Source organism: Cyclopterus lumpus, chromosome 17 (genome assembly GCF_009769545.1).
Source record: "Cyclopterus lumpus isolate fCycLum1 chromosome 17, fCycLum1.pri, whole genome shotgun sequence".
Taxonomy (NCBI): domain Eukaryota; kingdom Metazoa; phylum Chordata; class Actinopteri; order Perciformes; family Cyclopteridae; genus Cyclopterus; species Cyclopterus lumpus.
The window spans coordinates 1,158,620-1,174,675 of record NC_046982.1 but is presented as its reverse complement, the minus strand read 5'-3'; the positions used below and the strand labels follow the sequence as shown (position 1 = coordinate 1,174,675).

The following is a 16,056-nucleotide window of genomic DNA, read 5'->3' as shown; positions in this document are numbered from 1 at the left end:
AAGTAGCCAGTAGATATGGAGGTCTAACTCACTAAAGCTCAATTTGGATAGGACCTCAATAAAAAAGAGGACTAATTGAGAACAGTATTTCTGATGAGTCAGAGCAGCTGAGTTACGTAGTACTGTTATTAAACCAAAGTAATTAATGATTTTGTATTAATCATGTGAGCTGTTTTAAGCCAAGTAATTAGTTTCATTACGTCTCCCCTTTTTTTGCTGCTAAATTGCCTTATGTCCTTAAGGGGAAATAACCACTATCAGAGATGAAAGGTACACATTAAACAAAACATGAATTTAGTTTCAATGGAAAGTTCATAACTACTCCTGCAATACATTGAAACTGAACTGTGCACATGAAATGGTAAATGCTTAATCTTAGCTCCACAGGCTAATATTACCATAGCACTGCTTTCATTCAGCAGTCTTACAACTTCTGATTGGCAATACCCTAATGCTTTGGCAAAGAACAATTTGAGACAGTAAAGTGGATTAATTCCTGCCACATCAAGGTGCAGGGCAGAGCTAAAGATAGAGGGAGTAGAAGAGAGGGGCCCCAGAAATGGTTTCACATAACCAGTAGTGGGTAAAAGTAGCTCCACAGACCCTTTACTGCGATACAAGAGTATGATACAGCACAGGGTTTACTTGGGCGAAAGTGCTGTAGTAATGAAATACAGAGTAAGAAATGAAAGTAAACACTTGAAAGTTTGTCGTTGACGTGTTACAGTGCTCTAGCATATAGCATTGTTTTTTTTCACAAGGCCTCAAATTGAAAGGGGACATCACATCCATGAATTCACATCTTGTCAATAGTGCTACAAGCTCACTGCCCCACTAGAGAGCTGCTCACTAAATGCGGGGCTACTCGTGGTTCCTAGAGTCCTAAAAAGTAGGATGGGAGCCAGAGCCTTCAGTTATCAAGCTCCTCTTTTATGGAACCAGCTTCCACTTTCAGTCCGGGAGGCAGACACAGTCATCTCATTCAAGAATAGACTTAAGACTTTCCTGTTTGATAGTGCTTATAGTTAGGGCTGAATCAGGTTTGCCCTAGTCCAGCCCCTTGATATGCTGCTATAGGCTTATAGGCTGCTGGGGGATGTTTTAGGATACACTGAGCACCTATCTCCTCTTCTCTCTCTCCTTATGGATGAATGTACATCTCTCCATTGCACCTTATTAACTCTGCTTCCTCCCCGGAGTCGTTGTGACTTCACGTCTCATAGGGTCCATTGGACCTGGAGGTGTCTGATGCTGGTGAGCCGGCCTCCCGCGTTGGCCCTGCTGATGCCCCGCCCCCCCTCCTCTCTACCTCGTTATGTTTCATGGATTGTGGAGGTCCATTCATACATTGTCATATTCATTTAAATGTGTTATGTAACTCTGTTCATGTACACATCACATTTATTGCATCTGTCCATCCGGAGAGAGGGATCCTCCTCTGTTGCTCTCCTGAAGGTTTCTTCCCTTTTTTCCCTGTCAAAGGTTATTTTTGGGGAGTTTTTCCTGATCCAATGTGAGGTCAAAGGTCAGGGATGTTGTATGTGTACAGATTGTAAAGCCCTGAGGCAAATTTGTAATTTGTGATATTGGGCTATACAAAATAAACTGAATTGAATTGAATTGCCCTCAACCACTGCCGATCTGTCATCAAGAGGAGTGACCTTGGAAACGGCCGTATGCCCTGGTGTATATTTGGATAGCTTTTCTCCCATTAACCTAGACCAATTGTCTTCAACGGTTTCTACTTCTAAACCGTCTACCTGTCTCTTGGACCCCATCCCAACGAGGCTGCTTAAAGACGTGTTGCCTTTAATTGGCACCTCTCTGCTGGATATTGTTAATGTGTCTTTGCTAACAGGCCATGTACCACATTCCTTCAAAGTAGCTCTAATTAAACCTCTCCTGAAAAAGCCCACTCTTAATCCAGAGGTGTTGGCTAACTACAGACCGATCTCTAACCTTCCCTTCCTCTCTAAGATCCTTGAGAAAGTAGTCGCAAATCAGTTGTGTGACTTCCTACATCAGAATAGTTTATTTGAGGAGTTTCAGTCTGGATTTAGAAAACACCACAGAGACAGCACTGGTGAAAATTACAAATGACCTCCTAATTGCATCAGATAAAGGACTCATCTCCGTACTGGTCTTGTTAGACCTTAGTGCTGATAAAGGACTCATCTCTGTACTGGTCTTGTTAGACCTTAGTGCTGATAAAGGACTCATCTCTGTACTGGTCTTGTTAGACCTTAGTGCTGATAAAGGACTCATCTCTGTACTGGTCTTGTTAGACCTTAGTGCTGATAAAGGACTCATCTCTGTACTGGTCTTGTTAGACCTTAGTGCTGATAAAGGACTCATCTCCGTACTGGTATTATTAGACCTTAGTGCTGCGTTCGACACCATTGATCATGACATCCTATTACAGAGACTGGATCAGTCGATTGGCATTTCAGGTACCGCACTAAGTTGGTTTAAATCCTATTTATCAGATCGATCTCAGTTTGTATTTGTAAACGATGAAGCCTCGATGACCACCAACGTTAATCACAGAGTTCCACAAGGTTCTGTGCTTGGACCAATTTTATTTACCTTATATATGCTTCCTTTGGGCAATATTATCAGGAAATACTCCATAAACTTTCATTGTTATGCAGATGATACTCAATTACATCTATCGATAAAGTCAGATGAAACCAACCAACTTGCTATATTTCAAGCATGTCTTAGAGAAATAAACACCCCAAGCCAGGGGCTACATGCAGGAAGCAGGGGCAAGGAGCCAGGACCAGCTGTCATGTTCTATTTTATTACATGAATCTTCACTCGTACTAATAAAACTATTTCTATTGCTGATGCAACTCGTAACCACTATTGCTACTGCTACCATAAAAGTCCTTTACACACCGAGGGCGTGGGGAATAGATAACACAAAAATGCAAAATACTTGAATATTTTGCATTAAAACTATTCATACCGGCAGCAATGCAAATTTGCGAAAGTTGCGGCAGCAGCCCCTTTTCTATAAATGAATAGATTTGTACAGGAGGAGGACCAACTGAAGATCCTGTTGACCCAGAGCAGCTTTTGGCAGTCTGTCTGAGGTCAACTATTCTGTCGCCTAAGCAAATGTAAGATATTTTATTGAGTTTCCTTTTAGCAAAATGCTCTGAGTGAATTTGAGTTTCCTCTGCTAAACAGTTATGTAGGGCTTTTATTGTGAGAGTACATTGACCACTGAAAAAAGAAAAAGGTCTCTCACCTTTACTTCCAGAACATGGCTGACCACCTGTTGGTGTCCCTCAGTTCATTCAGTTCAGTTTTAAGTACATTAAAATGTTAGTAAATGGAATAATTTGATTTGCTTTCTGTCTCTGTGTACTGTGTTTATTTACAGCAGCATCTAGTCAGTGATTCAGAATAACGCTGGCATCGTTGTTGCTCTCTCTAGCAAGAGCAGTTATTACGCTTGCTAGCTTCAGAGAGGCAGGGGGTGCGTGAATGGCTAAAAGGTGAGAGGGCAGTGACATGAGAAGTGACATTATGAAAAACGTGGGGACATGGCATTAGAAATGTCATTTTAGTCAAAGTTAGGTCCCATGACAGGTGTCTCCAGAGGGCTCCGGTAAAATGGTGCATTACAACATATTAAAGTTGATGTCAGAGCCAAGTAAAAAAATTAATATAATTAAATGGGGGTCATCTGTTCAAGTCCAGCTTAGACTAAGCCCAGAGTGTGGACTGGTAGAGGTTCTGGTTCACATCTCTCATTAATGCATGTGTGCATTTCAGGCCTGTGTGTGTAAAATGGGGCAACAATGGGAAATAATAAAATGTTTTTCTTCTACAGTGTGTCATGATGAAATATTTGAGAGAAAACTGCCGTACAGAAATAAAAAATATACCATAGAAAGTAGGCATTCTGAAATCAAATAAAGTAAAAATAAAAAATAAATTATATTTATTAAATGTAATGATTTCTTCAGTCTTAATAAATTGTTGGTTCATTTGTATGTTTTACACAAATCACTGTACTTTCTAGGACAAGTGGACATCATATGGTTGATATCATCCCCTCATTTTGGAACACAAAATGTAGAATTTCCTAAATGAATTGCATACGTGCTTCATATATAACTTCTTAATAAAACTCAATAATAGTATGAACATAAGTTCACTACAAACACAATGTTGCACCTGTGTTGTGCATGCGTGAACGTGGGTTTGTTAATCAGGGATAAAGGTTGATGTGTGGTCAGTGGGCACGAGCACATGTTTTTGATACAGTGTCGTTTCTATAAATAGACTAAATATGGTCCAACATTGAAAACAATCCTCTACTTGCGTCAGGATCTATGTCCCCAATGATGTCCCCCTCTCACCTCCATCACCGTACGTCTCCACGCCATATCCGTCCTGCAGTCCGTTACTCCAGGTGCCCTCGTACCTGGCCGGTGTGTTCAGGCTCTGCCGGACTCCGTACCGGCCCTTGAACCCGTGAGTCCACTCTCCCCGGTATATCCACCTTCCCTTGGTTTCTACGCCGAGTCCGTGGCGTTTCCCTTGCGCCCAGTAGCCCTGGTAGACGTTCCCGCTGGGCCAGGTGTAGACCCCGACCACCTCGAAGCCGTTGGACCACGAGCCCGAGTACTCGCCCTGGCCCTTGGGACCGGTGCACACACCCTGGCCGTGGGCTTTGCCTTCCTCCCAGCCTCCGCAGTAGGTGCCACCATCGTCAAAGTCGAACCGACCTCCCGTCATTCAGAAAACGGAGGGTAAAAAGTGCTACGCGGTGGCTTATTATGAAGTCCAGAGTCTGCGAGTTGTTCTCAGATGCGCGGTGATGATGACAGGGAAGCCCCGGTGTGAAGAGGAGCTCCCGGCGGAGGTGTGAGGGAACGGGGAGTGATGGCGGCTGGGTGCATCAGCGGTGCAGTGACGGTTACTGAAAGCGGGACGTGGGAGGGTGAGAGGCGGCCGCCACGGCTGCCAGAGTCGCTCCACTGCTGAGTGCTGGAAGACTCCCCCAGTGAAGGCTGCACAAATGCACGCGATGTAACGGGAGGGATTTCCTGTTTGTGAGGTTTCAGAATAAAAGCCGGTCATTAAACTGCTGTTCTCGAGTGTTGCAGGAGGTGAAATAACAACAGTTAGGATGGGGATTCATATCGTCTCCACAATAGTGGCATTGTGATATTAGCATATTACCCAGAAATTACTGAAAAATGAATTGTTCATAAAACAAAAAAATGTAGACTACAACACAGCAATAAACTATCCACAATCCAAACATTAGCACTTGTTACAATTGCTGGCCCTTTTATTGCTGTGTGTCAATTTGTTTTCAGTGATTTGATTAAAGGTCTTGAATTTTGACAGAAGGCCCCTCTAGAGATTGTGGAGCTTATATAACCCCTGAGTAAGACCTAATGTCAGTTATCCACAGTGCCTGTTTTTTATCGCTTGATGAAATAAAATGTTCAAGACTAAAATATGTCAATTTCTGTCTGCAACCAATTGTGTAGGGTATAAATGAAATGCACCTAGGCTTACCCTGTTCAAAGCTGTTAACATGGCTGATATCTAAATTTAGAAATGACACCAGCTGTTGCCCAAACTGCACATGTAATATTAGCACCAAAGAACTACAGTGGAAATAAAGGTGACCTTCAAGAAACTAATTGTTGAACAAATAAATTGTTATTCAAATAGCTGGTCATAGCTATAGTGACATTATTTTATAAAAAATTTGGAAATGGGCTTTTACTTTGAAAGCAAAAACAGGACTCAACCTGTACCTTTCCGACTAACTTTGACCAGCTTCATGTGAGTCTGTAGGCCTTTCACACGATCACAGAAGAGGGTGATCAACAGGTTTCATGAAGGTCTTATATCTGTTTATTCAATTAATATACAACAATATAAACATCAGTTTATTGTTGAGAGAAACAGCTGTAATCGATTTCTATGAACGCAGTGCTAATATTATTCTGCCTGGTACATGTACCTTGGTATGTAAAACAAAACAGTATATAACAGACGCCAATGCATGAAGCAACTGAACAATACTCTGAAATACATGATCTTTCATATGCACAAACCCCCCATGTTAATTGATTGATGATTATATATAACTACTTATGTATACATGTACAAGGTATGGTAGTTATTATTATAATAACTATGTCATAATTTGGAAGTCATTGTAAATATTTATTAGTAATGTAAGATTTTGTTTTATTCTTTGTGGGACTCTTATTTTTTAACAAATGAGCTAATTCAATTCTATTGCAGGAACATATGAACTAGAACATATGATAAAGGCCTCCAGCTAAAACCATAGTACTGCTTTCATTCCCCTATCATGGTAAATGACATTAAACAATTTGAGGCCTCTGAACACCTCTTAGTTTATACTCCTTGTGACTTTATAAAGCACTACAGGACCTGCTCTGTGCCGCCTGCTTTCAAAAGTAACAGATACAAAAAAGAAGATTGTAGTTACAGATTATTTCAGAGGAGCGGTCCAAAGGAGTCATATTCATGACTTCTAAACTCAAACCAGCTAAAGAATGAAGACAACAGCAGTCCACAGAATGACAGCTGCTCTGGATACAAGGACCACTCAAAGAGAGACTGACATCTCAATGCATTGCCAAACACTGCCATCTTCTGGAACATCTAGTTTTCACAGATCAGTCTGCTGCTGAGTTCTCAAGTTCTCAGGCGACCCAGATTTTCCAAAATGTTCTGCAGTGACGTAGATATTATATTTAGAGTGTCATTTTATTGTCAAAGCATTTGCACGGTTCCCAAACTTTTTTTTATGGAGGTTGAATGGCATGTACTTTATGTTATATACTAACACTATTTTACTACTACTTTTACAAAAGATTACCCCAAAAAAGGCAACGAAACAACAACAAAACCATGCAGAATATTAAATATGCCTTATTTTCTGGTTTGACCTTAGCATCCCCTTAGCCGCTTAGAGCATCAGCCTAAATGGCTTCAGCATGTGAACCTTCAGCATTTCATGGCAAACATCATCCTCACTTGGCGTCTTTCCACTGAGAAAGGGAAATGGGTGATTCATCAAACTCTGCCTCCACCGCCGAGGACGTGTTAGTTGGGTCCAGGAGTTCCTCAAGGTTTCCAACACTTGCCAATATCCCCAATCCTGTTCTGCAGTTCTTCTTACCTGCTGAACACAGTGTGAGATGAGTCCTTCTCCATAGCCTCCCTAATCCGTCCCACACCTTGGATTTTGCTGTGGTGACCATTGTAGCCCTTCTGACCACCTTGCTGCTTTAAGAGCCTCATCATGACAGGCACCAATGACATTGTGAACACAACTTGAAGGTGCCACCCCCACAATGTAGCTTTTGAATATGGCCCACTCGGAGTCCATGTCCCCACCCTCCTATGCACAAGAAATTATTCCGGAGGTGGGAGGCTCTCGAGGACAAGGGTCTCAGATAGATGTTCCCTTTTCGCCCTCACCTCACGTCAAGTCTGCCCTTTAGCCTCCTCTGCCATCTGATCCAACCAACCACCAGTTGGTAAACAGTTGACAGCTTTTTCAATTCAATTCAGTTTATTTTGTATAGCCCAATATCACAAATTACAAATTATCCTCAGAGGGCTTTACAATCTGTACACATATGACATCCCTGACCTTTGACCTCACATCGGATCAGGAAAAACTCCCCAAAAATAACCTTTCACAGGGAAAAAAGGGAAGAAACCTTCAGGAGAGCAACAGAGGAGGATCCCTCTCCCCGGATGGAAAGATGCAATAGATGTCATGTGACCAGAATGAACAGAGTTACAGAGTTATATAAACACACCTCCAGGTCCAATGGACCCTATGAGACGTGAAGTCACAACGACTCCGGGGAGGAAGCAGAGTTAATAAGGTGCAATGGAGAGATGTAAATTCATCCATAAGGAGAGAGAGAAGAGGAGATAGGTGCTCAGTGTATCCTAAAACATCCCCCAGCAGCCTATAAGCCTCCATCCATCCATCCATTATCACCCGCTTATCCGGGGTCGGGTCGCGGTGGCAGCAGGTTCAGCAGGCCGACCCAGGCTTCCCTCTCACCCGCAGCACTTTCCAGCTCATTCTGGGGGATCCCGAGGCGTTCAAAGGCCAGCCGGGAGATATAATCCCTCCAGCGTGTCCTCGGTCTTCCCCGGGGCCTCCTACCAGTTGGACGTGCCCGGAAAACCTCTAATGGGAGGCGTCCAGGAGGCATCCTGACTAGATGCCCGAACCACCTCAGCTGACTCCTTTCGACACGAAGGAGCAGCGACTCAACTCCAAGCTCCCCCCTGATGTCCGAGCTCCTTACCCTATCTCTAAGGCTGAGCCCGGCCACCCTACGGAGGAAGCTCATTTCGGCCGCTTGTATCCGAGATCTCGTTCTTTCGGTCACGACCCAGAGTTCGTGACCATAGGTGAGGGTTGGAACGTAGATCGACCAGTAAATGGAGAGCTTTGCCTTCCGGCTCAGCTCCCTCTTCACTAAGACGGACCGGTACAGCGCCTGTTTTACTGCTGCAGCCGCACCGATCCGCCTATCGATCTCCCGCTCCACCTTACCCTCACTCGTGAACAAGACCCCGAGATACTTGAACTCCTTCGCTTGGGGTAGGCAGTTTGCCCCCACCTGGAGGGAGCAATCCGCCGGTTTCTGGCAGAGCACCATGGCCTCAGATTTGGAGGTGCTAACTCTCATCCCTGCCGCTTCGCACTCGGCTGCAAAACGCCCCAGTGAATGCTGGAGGTCACGGTCCGAGGAGGCAAACAGGACCACATCATCCGCAAACAGCAGAGAGGCGATCCCGAGACTCCCGAACGGGGATCCTCTCCGCCCCCTGGCTGCGCCTAGATATCCTGTCCATGAAGGTCATGAACAGGACCGGTGATAAAGGGCAGCCCTGGCGGAGGCCAACACCCACCGGGAACGTGTCTGACTACCGAGGAGACGAACACAGCTCCTACTGCAGGCGTACAGAGACTGGATGGCCCGTGCCAACGGGTCCGGCACCCCGTACTCCCGCAGCACCCCCCACAACAACCCCCGAGGGACCCGGTCGAAAACCTTCCCCAGGTCTACAAAGCACATGTAAACTGGTTGGGCAAACTCCCAGGACCCCTCCAGTAATCTTGCGAGGGTAAAGAGCTGGTCCACTGTTCCACGACCGGGACGGAATCCGCACTGTTCGTCCTGAATCTGAGGTTCGACAAGCGGTCGGAGCCTCCTCTCCAGCACCCTGGCATAAGCTTTTCCCGGGAGGCTGAGCAGTGTGATACCACGATAGTTCGAGCACACTCTCCGGTCCCCCTTCTTGAAGATGGGAACCACCACCCCGGTCTGCCAGTCCATGGGCACTGTTCCCGACCCCCATGCGACACTGAAAAGGCGTGTCAACCAAGACAGCCCAACAATGTCCAGCAACCCGTATGTGACGACAGGAACCTGTTAATTCAATTCAATTCAGTTTATTTTGTATAGCCCAATATCACAAATTACAAATTTGCCTCAGAGACTGTTAGAGTCTGCCTCTCTGTCTGGACCTGGAGCGCCCCAAGGAACTGCCGGTTTGTCTCCACCTGGTCCCGCTGCTTGGCTGCGATTACACCCAGCATCTGCCCGAACGCGATGAACGGCTGGGCCGGCAGATTCGGGTGTTGTTCCTCTCCTTCCATGTGCTCTTTTAATTAAGGGGTATCCACGTTGGGCTCCAGTGTAACACGCTCCTGTCACATCCCCCCGAGTTTACCCCGCCCAGCATCAAAGAATGAGCACACTCGGGATTTCGTTAGTAATGTTATATATTGTCGGTGGCAGACTGTGCCTCTGCTCCCCTGTCCAGCAGCTCCATCCCATAGGGAAGAGACACACAACATCTCATCCCCTGCAGCTGTGGCCAATTAGGCCAATTAGGCCTCTTCCCCTGAGCCACTGCCCTCTGTAGCTGAGGGAAATTCTTCTCTCCATTAAACCCATCATAGTTATTAAGGAGCAGTGGACTGCAGTGAAGCGCCCGGGGAGGAACTGGGGGTTCAGTGTCTTGCTCAAGGACACTTCAACATGCAACTATGGGGAGAGGGGGGATTGAACATTAACTTTGGACAACAACTTGTGTTTAAAGTTACTTTGTTGTGCTGAAGCCTCCAGACAAAGTGAACTATGTTCATAAGTCTCACATACAGTTTGTTATATTTCTGGTTTCAATCTGCTCAGTGCAACATGCGTGGCTCCGTCAATAATAGAGGAGGCACATATCTTTAGACGAGCGGAGCGGAGCGCTGCTTCTGGGGCGTTCTCTGGCTCGTCTGTTGTAACCTCAAGCTGTTTGGAGAGGCTGCGATCGGTCTTGAATTCAAGAAGTCATGTCTTCAAGTCATGTGTTTTTGGATAAATGCCAGACATAATTTCAAACTGAACATCAGTAAGCTGCCTGTAATCAATCAGAAGGAATAAAGTACAATTCCTGTAGATCAGAATTAGTTTAACTCGCCATGCCCATTTACAAATATAGGCCAACTTTAGCTTCTCTCTTGATCTATTCCCTCAGTAAACATTGTAAACATGAGTTCATGGTCTTTAACTGACATTTTATGAATTATGACACTTTAAATAATGTTGTCCTTAAAAGTACAATGTGTAAGATCTGGCCATGAAAAAAAAGAAGAACTTAACAGAAGTTGAAGATATTACAATGTTGACGTTATGTCGAAGACATCCATGTATTTGTGTTGCAGATATATCTCCTGAAATAAGCATCGCGAGGAGATGACACGAGCGGTGTCCCCGGGAGACGGACCTTCAGTTAGCAGTTAGCTGTAGCAACACCCATACGGTGTTCTGATCCCCAGCATTAACTGAAGGTCTGTCTCCTGGAGCTCCTCCGCTGCTCTCCTCCCAGTGAAGTAGTCTCTCTGCCGCTACGTCAGTGACACAGTAAACACACAGCTTGCTTCCTTAAACTGCAGACCAACTCCATACCTGAAGATTATAAGATAGCAGTGTTATTTGGACTGGCTCTCAGACTGTCAGCAGTGTGATTGATTGTATGGACCCAGTAGTAGAGGTGAAATGCTGCAGAAAATTTCTTAAATGTCTCATAATTCATTTTAAAAAATGCACACTATCCAGAAAGTGCAACATATGTGTATGTTTCAATGCCATATACTGTATTCACATATACAGTAATTCAAGGATGCAAATCATTTATTGTCATTATGCAATACAGGTATGCAGTTGTAGCCCATTTTCAACACAAGAAAAACATGACAAACAAAACAAAAACAGGAGTATATATATATAAATGTACCTGTTTCTGGGCAGATCATATGGCCGACATCTTCACATTAAAATTTAAACATGAGGAAAACATTGTCCATCACCAGCACAGCTCCTCTCATCCCACCGGAGTCCTGCTCTCTGTCTGTACAGCTTCATCTGGAATAGCCAGCAGCATGCTGGGTAGTGCAGTAGCCTCAGGTCTTAGCTGGGTTAGCTTAGCTTCTGTCTCGGCTCTCCTCCCTGGGGCAATCTGGTGGAGTTGGGTCCTGCAGGTCTGTTGGCCATGGGCGGTGATCGTCTCATATATTCTGTCATATGGCGTTAGTGCTCCTGTAATAAACGCCCAAAAAACTGGAGCAAAGAAAATGGAGCAAAATTCATGGGCGCTGCAGCATGTGCATGTGCCAACGATGATGTATGTACTTTCTATATAATGTTTTTTTTTCTCTATTACATTCTGAATTCATGGCTTCCCCTTTCACTGTGCGTAATTCCATGTGTGTACGTGAGTATAGACACAACATCATGACGACGTCTCGTTAGTGACAGGAGGATAAAAAGTAGTATTCCTTTGCTTTAGTTGAAGTGAAGTACACCTGTAACACTAGATGGTGGCAACAAGCCACCTGGATTTAAACAAGACAAGGAGAGACATATGAGAGACTATGAGAGAGACAGAGCTGTCAAAGGTCTGGGGAAAAAAAGAAAGAAAAGTGTGGAGGCCAATAAATGGAACACCTTGAGTCTTTAGTGATCGAGCACCGTAACTAATTCATTTATTTCCTTTACTGAAGAACTCGAATCCTTAAATATTACTCCAACAATATGATACAATGCATTGTTTGTCTCATGTGTTTCTCAAAAACATGTCAGAGTGTTAAGAGTTTTTATGGAAGTGATGGCAGGTGTTTTCCTGTTTAGCCTCACGATGGCGCTGTTGTCTCTTCGAATGAATACAGACAGCGATGAAACAGGGTGTTTGTAAGAGCTCACAGGCACATGATGGAATGATCTTGTTAGGTTTAGATTAAAGCAGCACTTTGATACTGGAGGGTTTTGAGAGAGCGGCCCTGAAAATGAAGATTGTACTTGAAGCTACTGATGATGAGGAATTGTTTTTGTTCCGCTTATGAATTAGAACTTTTTTAAAAAGCAGAAGAGGACCATGGAAATAATGAAGATGGCAGGATCTAGCGACCACGGCCAGAAGATCACAAGGGTTACAATTTCCTTGGACGCTCAAAAAGGTTTCCCCACAAACAGAAGCAGCTCAGCTGAAAACACTCCAGAAACCTGCTGGAGGTGCCATCTGTCCATCTGCTCCACTGCAAAACAACCATGTTGCAATGACCACCAGTGAGTCAAGGGCACTGTGCTGACTAATTTGGGTTAGGTGGGTGCCAGTCTGAGAAGTTAAGAGTAGCCTATGTGTAAGATAGAACAGTATGAACATGCTGAAATATATGAATGAATTTCTTAAAGCTTTCCTGCTCCCAGTTGACAGACAGGACAGAAAGGCCCGTCTGTCACAACCCTGAATATTACGCCATTAAATAATGAATGTGCAGCAAAGCATTACTACTGTAAAATGTACTGTCCAAAAAGAGGTGGCCAACATTATTTTTCTTCCCTGTGTGGTATAAATGCGTCTTCAATTGCTTGAAGCGAGAACAAATGATCAGAGCCCTGCAGCGACTGGCGATTGACTGGGTTATGTTCCCCCATTAAGGTCCAGGGGATGAGGGGAGTAACAGTGTCAATAAATACAGGGAAAAGAGTCATTGGCAACGGATAAATAAACAAAATAGTAATTTATTAACAATAAATTGAAAGGAAAGAGGAGCTGAAGGAGGCTTCTGGCCACGGATGGGGCAGACTACGTAGGAAAAACTTTCATCCAACCGGTAAAACTGGCCAGTCATGTTGAGACGGCTATATTTGTGTATAATTTATCTTTTTCAAAATCAGAAGTCAGATTATTTTCCAGCTACCTCACCTCAACTCTGAATTCAGACTCCTAAGGGTCGGTAACGTTTTGTGATCAGCCAACTTAACGATGTGGTTGGAGCTGTGTTTAGCAGAGCAGTTGTCGGGTTCAGGATCCAGTTCAGAAGGGGGTGTTCAAACCATAGAAATAAAACAGGAGTAAAGGGACATTCCCATTTAAATCAATGTGGATGGTCAGAGTGGCGGCCATTTTGATTTGTCTTGTTGCCATTGCGACCGCAAAACAGATGTATGGCCAGCAGCAGACTCACTGAGGGGGTTCTACAGAAACAACTGAAAATTAATCCAATGTAATGCTTCATCCACCTTGTCACAGAAAAGGAAAGCACACTGCTATCAAGAGATGAGTGTCAACCTTGTTCAGCTCATGTTCTGTCACCAGTGTAGCATTAAAACATGGTGGACAACTGGCTAGAAGTGACAGAAAATGAGCCAATCAGCGGACAGAAAACTTGCCCTTAAAAGACCAGAGAGCAGGGTTATTCCTGCAAAATGAATTACTGGAACAGGGTGAAAAGTTGAAAAGTTTGACCTCTTTATCATCAATTTCCTTGTTTGCTGTTTGTTATTTTCCATTAAAAAGACAAATATTTGACTTCAACTACCCTAACCAGCAGAGGCTGGTGTTCTGGCTTTGTACAGCATTTATATCAGTATATTATATTCTATAAAGAATGTCTGAGCCCCAGCTCTCAACAAAACTCTGATGGGTATCTTCATGGAAACCATTGTCTTCTAACAAGCACTGCCTCTGTGGATTTATCCCTGCCAGGAGGATCATGTGTCTGAGTGAGTGAGCGATTAAAGGAGCGTGCACCTCTGCGTCTGTCCATGATTCATTTGCATTCCGCTTCAATAAATTGCATTATATTTTGGGAGGCCATTTACGCCTGCTTGCTCAAGGACCTCTCGTGGGAACGGTTGCTCACGCGTTCTCAAAAGCTCTTTTATTGCCTTTTCATCCTTCCATCGACTACCTGCTGACTCCTCAATCACTACTCTTTTACGAAGCCCAGGGAGTGACAGGGAGTTAGCCACTTGTGGCTTGTATTCATTCAATTAGCTATCATCTATTAAACGTGATACTAGTTCATTGCAATAGCCTGCTACATCTGAGAACATGACTGCTACATAACTGATAAAAGCAAATTATATAAAATTAGAAAAGGAAATGGTCAAAATTACAAAAAGATTAGTCTATCTGAGTATAAAAGTGTCATTTTAAAATACCAACAGGAGATTTAGCATTGTAAAAAATAGTAGTTTGCAAGTAAAATACAATTATATATTAGATATTACACCAGTAGTTGTGGTCATGTTTTAAAACATATCTTGTCATGTGAAATTCTACTTTAGAACATTCTAGGAACAAATATTAGTGGGACCACGACAGAAAATTGGAAATGAAAATGAAGACTGACATCAAGGAATTCCCATTATAATCCTGATTAAATCCCAAACTATTTTGCTTGTACAAAGTGTTTGCTTGTGCCAGTTGAAGCGACGCTACACATGTATGTGTGTGCACATGATCAACAGGATTAAGTATTCACGTTGATTCTTGTTCAGATTTGCAAAGACTAATTCCGTCCACTGTGATTTTGTGTGAGTCAGTGGTCTCTCTTTAGCAATTATAGGAGATCTTGTACCTGACTGATCATTGTTTCCTTTGTAATTCCCCAGCTACCCCCATCTCTTTGATTCATTTGACTTGAACACAGCCAGTCTGACTGCACTCCCAGCACCACAACACACTCCACTGACTTCTTCTTCCAGTTGAGTCCTCTATTGTCGGACAAAGACAATAAAGAGTACAGAGCTTTGTCACATGGTGCAACAACAAGTGGTAGAGAGGTAGATGAAGGACGAGGGAAGCCTTACTTTATTATCTTCTATTACATTTTGAATGGTCGACTGGCGTGTACATTTAGCCTTTTCCTTTACACGACATGTTCACCCCCAATGTTGAAGCAATTGTGAGTATCTCTATGGGAAGGTTTGATTTGATGGTAATCTTTCTGAGAACACAAATTACATCCAATAAATTTTAACGTTTAGATTTGAAATAAGTCCCTCACTGTATTTCATTGAACCAAAGGCAACACTTTACGTCGTCTCTTCAGCAATAATGAGTTGTTTTTTTTCAAATTGATTCTTGAGTGTCCTATTACAGCCCAGCTGGAGGAGAGGAGAGGTTCTCACAAATGAGATTTGATTGTCTTCCACCCAGGCAGCACCATAGGATGTGAGGAAATAAAACAGTTTGAAAAGATTCGCCAGCTGACTACCTGCTCTGCTGTTATCCTGACTGCCAGTCTCCCTTTATGTCTGTATTTCTAAAATGCCTCTGTTCAGTCTGTGTGCTGACAATGTCTGCAGCAAAAAGTAAAAGATATGGCAGGTTTGTCACATATCCTTGGTGCTTTCCACTTAGCTAAGTGTGCTTCCTTTCGTCATCGCCGCTCCATCGTCCAGCCTGTGGCACACAAATCAATCAAGGTCTGCTTTCATTTAGGATTCTCCAATCACTTAGTTAGAACTGAGGGGAGAGTGCACTGGGACACACCATCAGTCCTGCAACTTCATGTCATTGGGTCTCAACATCAGACAGTCTTGTCCAGGCAACCAAGCCACAGTCTTGATGCCCAGCAGATCCTTATCCTCCATGGCTCAGAAGCTGCTCCATGTCTTGGTTTTTGGTTTAACTGCCTTCAACATGGCGGCCTGGTAACACAAT

General features: G+C 43.7%; 1 protein-coding gene across 1 annotated transcript in view; it reads right to left on the bottom strand.

Annotated features, from left to right (window-relative positions):
* The window catches only part of LOC117746733 (junctophilin-1-like), a 29,177-nt gene extending 24,419 nt beyond the window's left edge, over positions 1–4,758 (bottom strand). The window contains exon 1 of the mRNA XM_034556035.1: positions 4,377–4,758. Within this exon, the coding sequence (XP_034411926.1) occupies positions 4,377–4,755 (379 nt within the window). The 5' untranslated portion in view covers positions 4,756–4,758. The remainder of the gene's footprint in view (positions 1–4,376) is intronic.
* Positions 4,759–16,056: the final 11,298 nt, after the last annotated feature.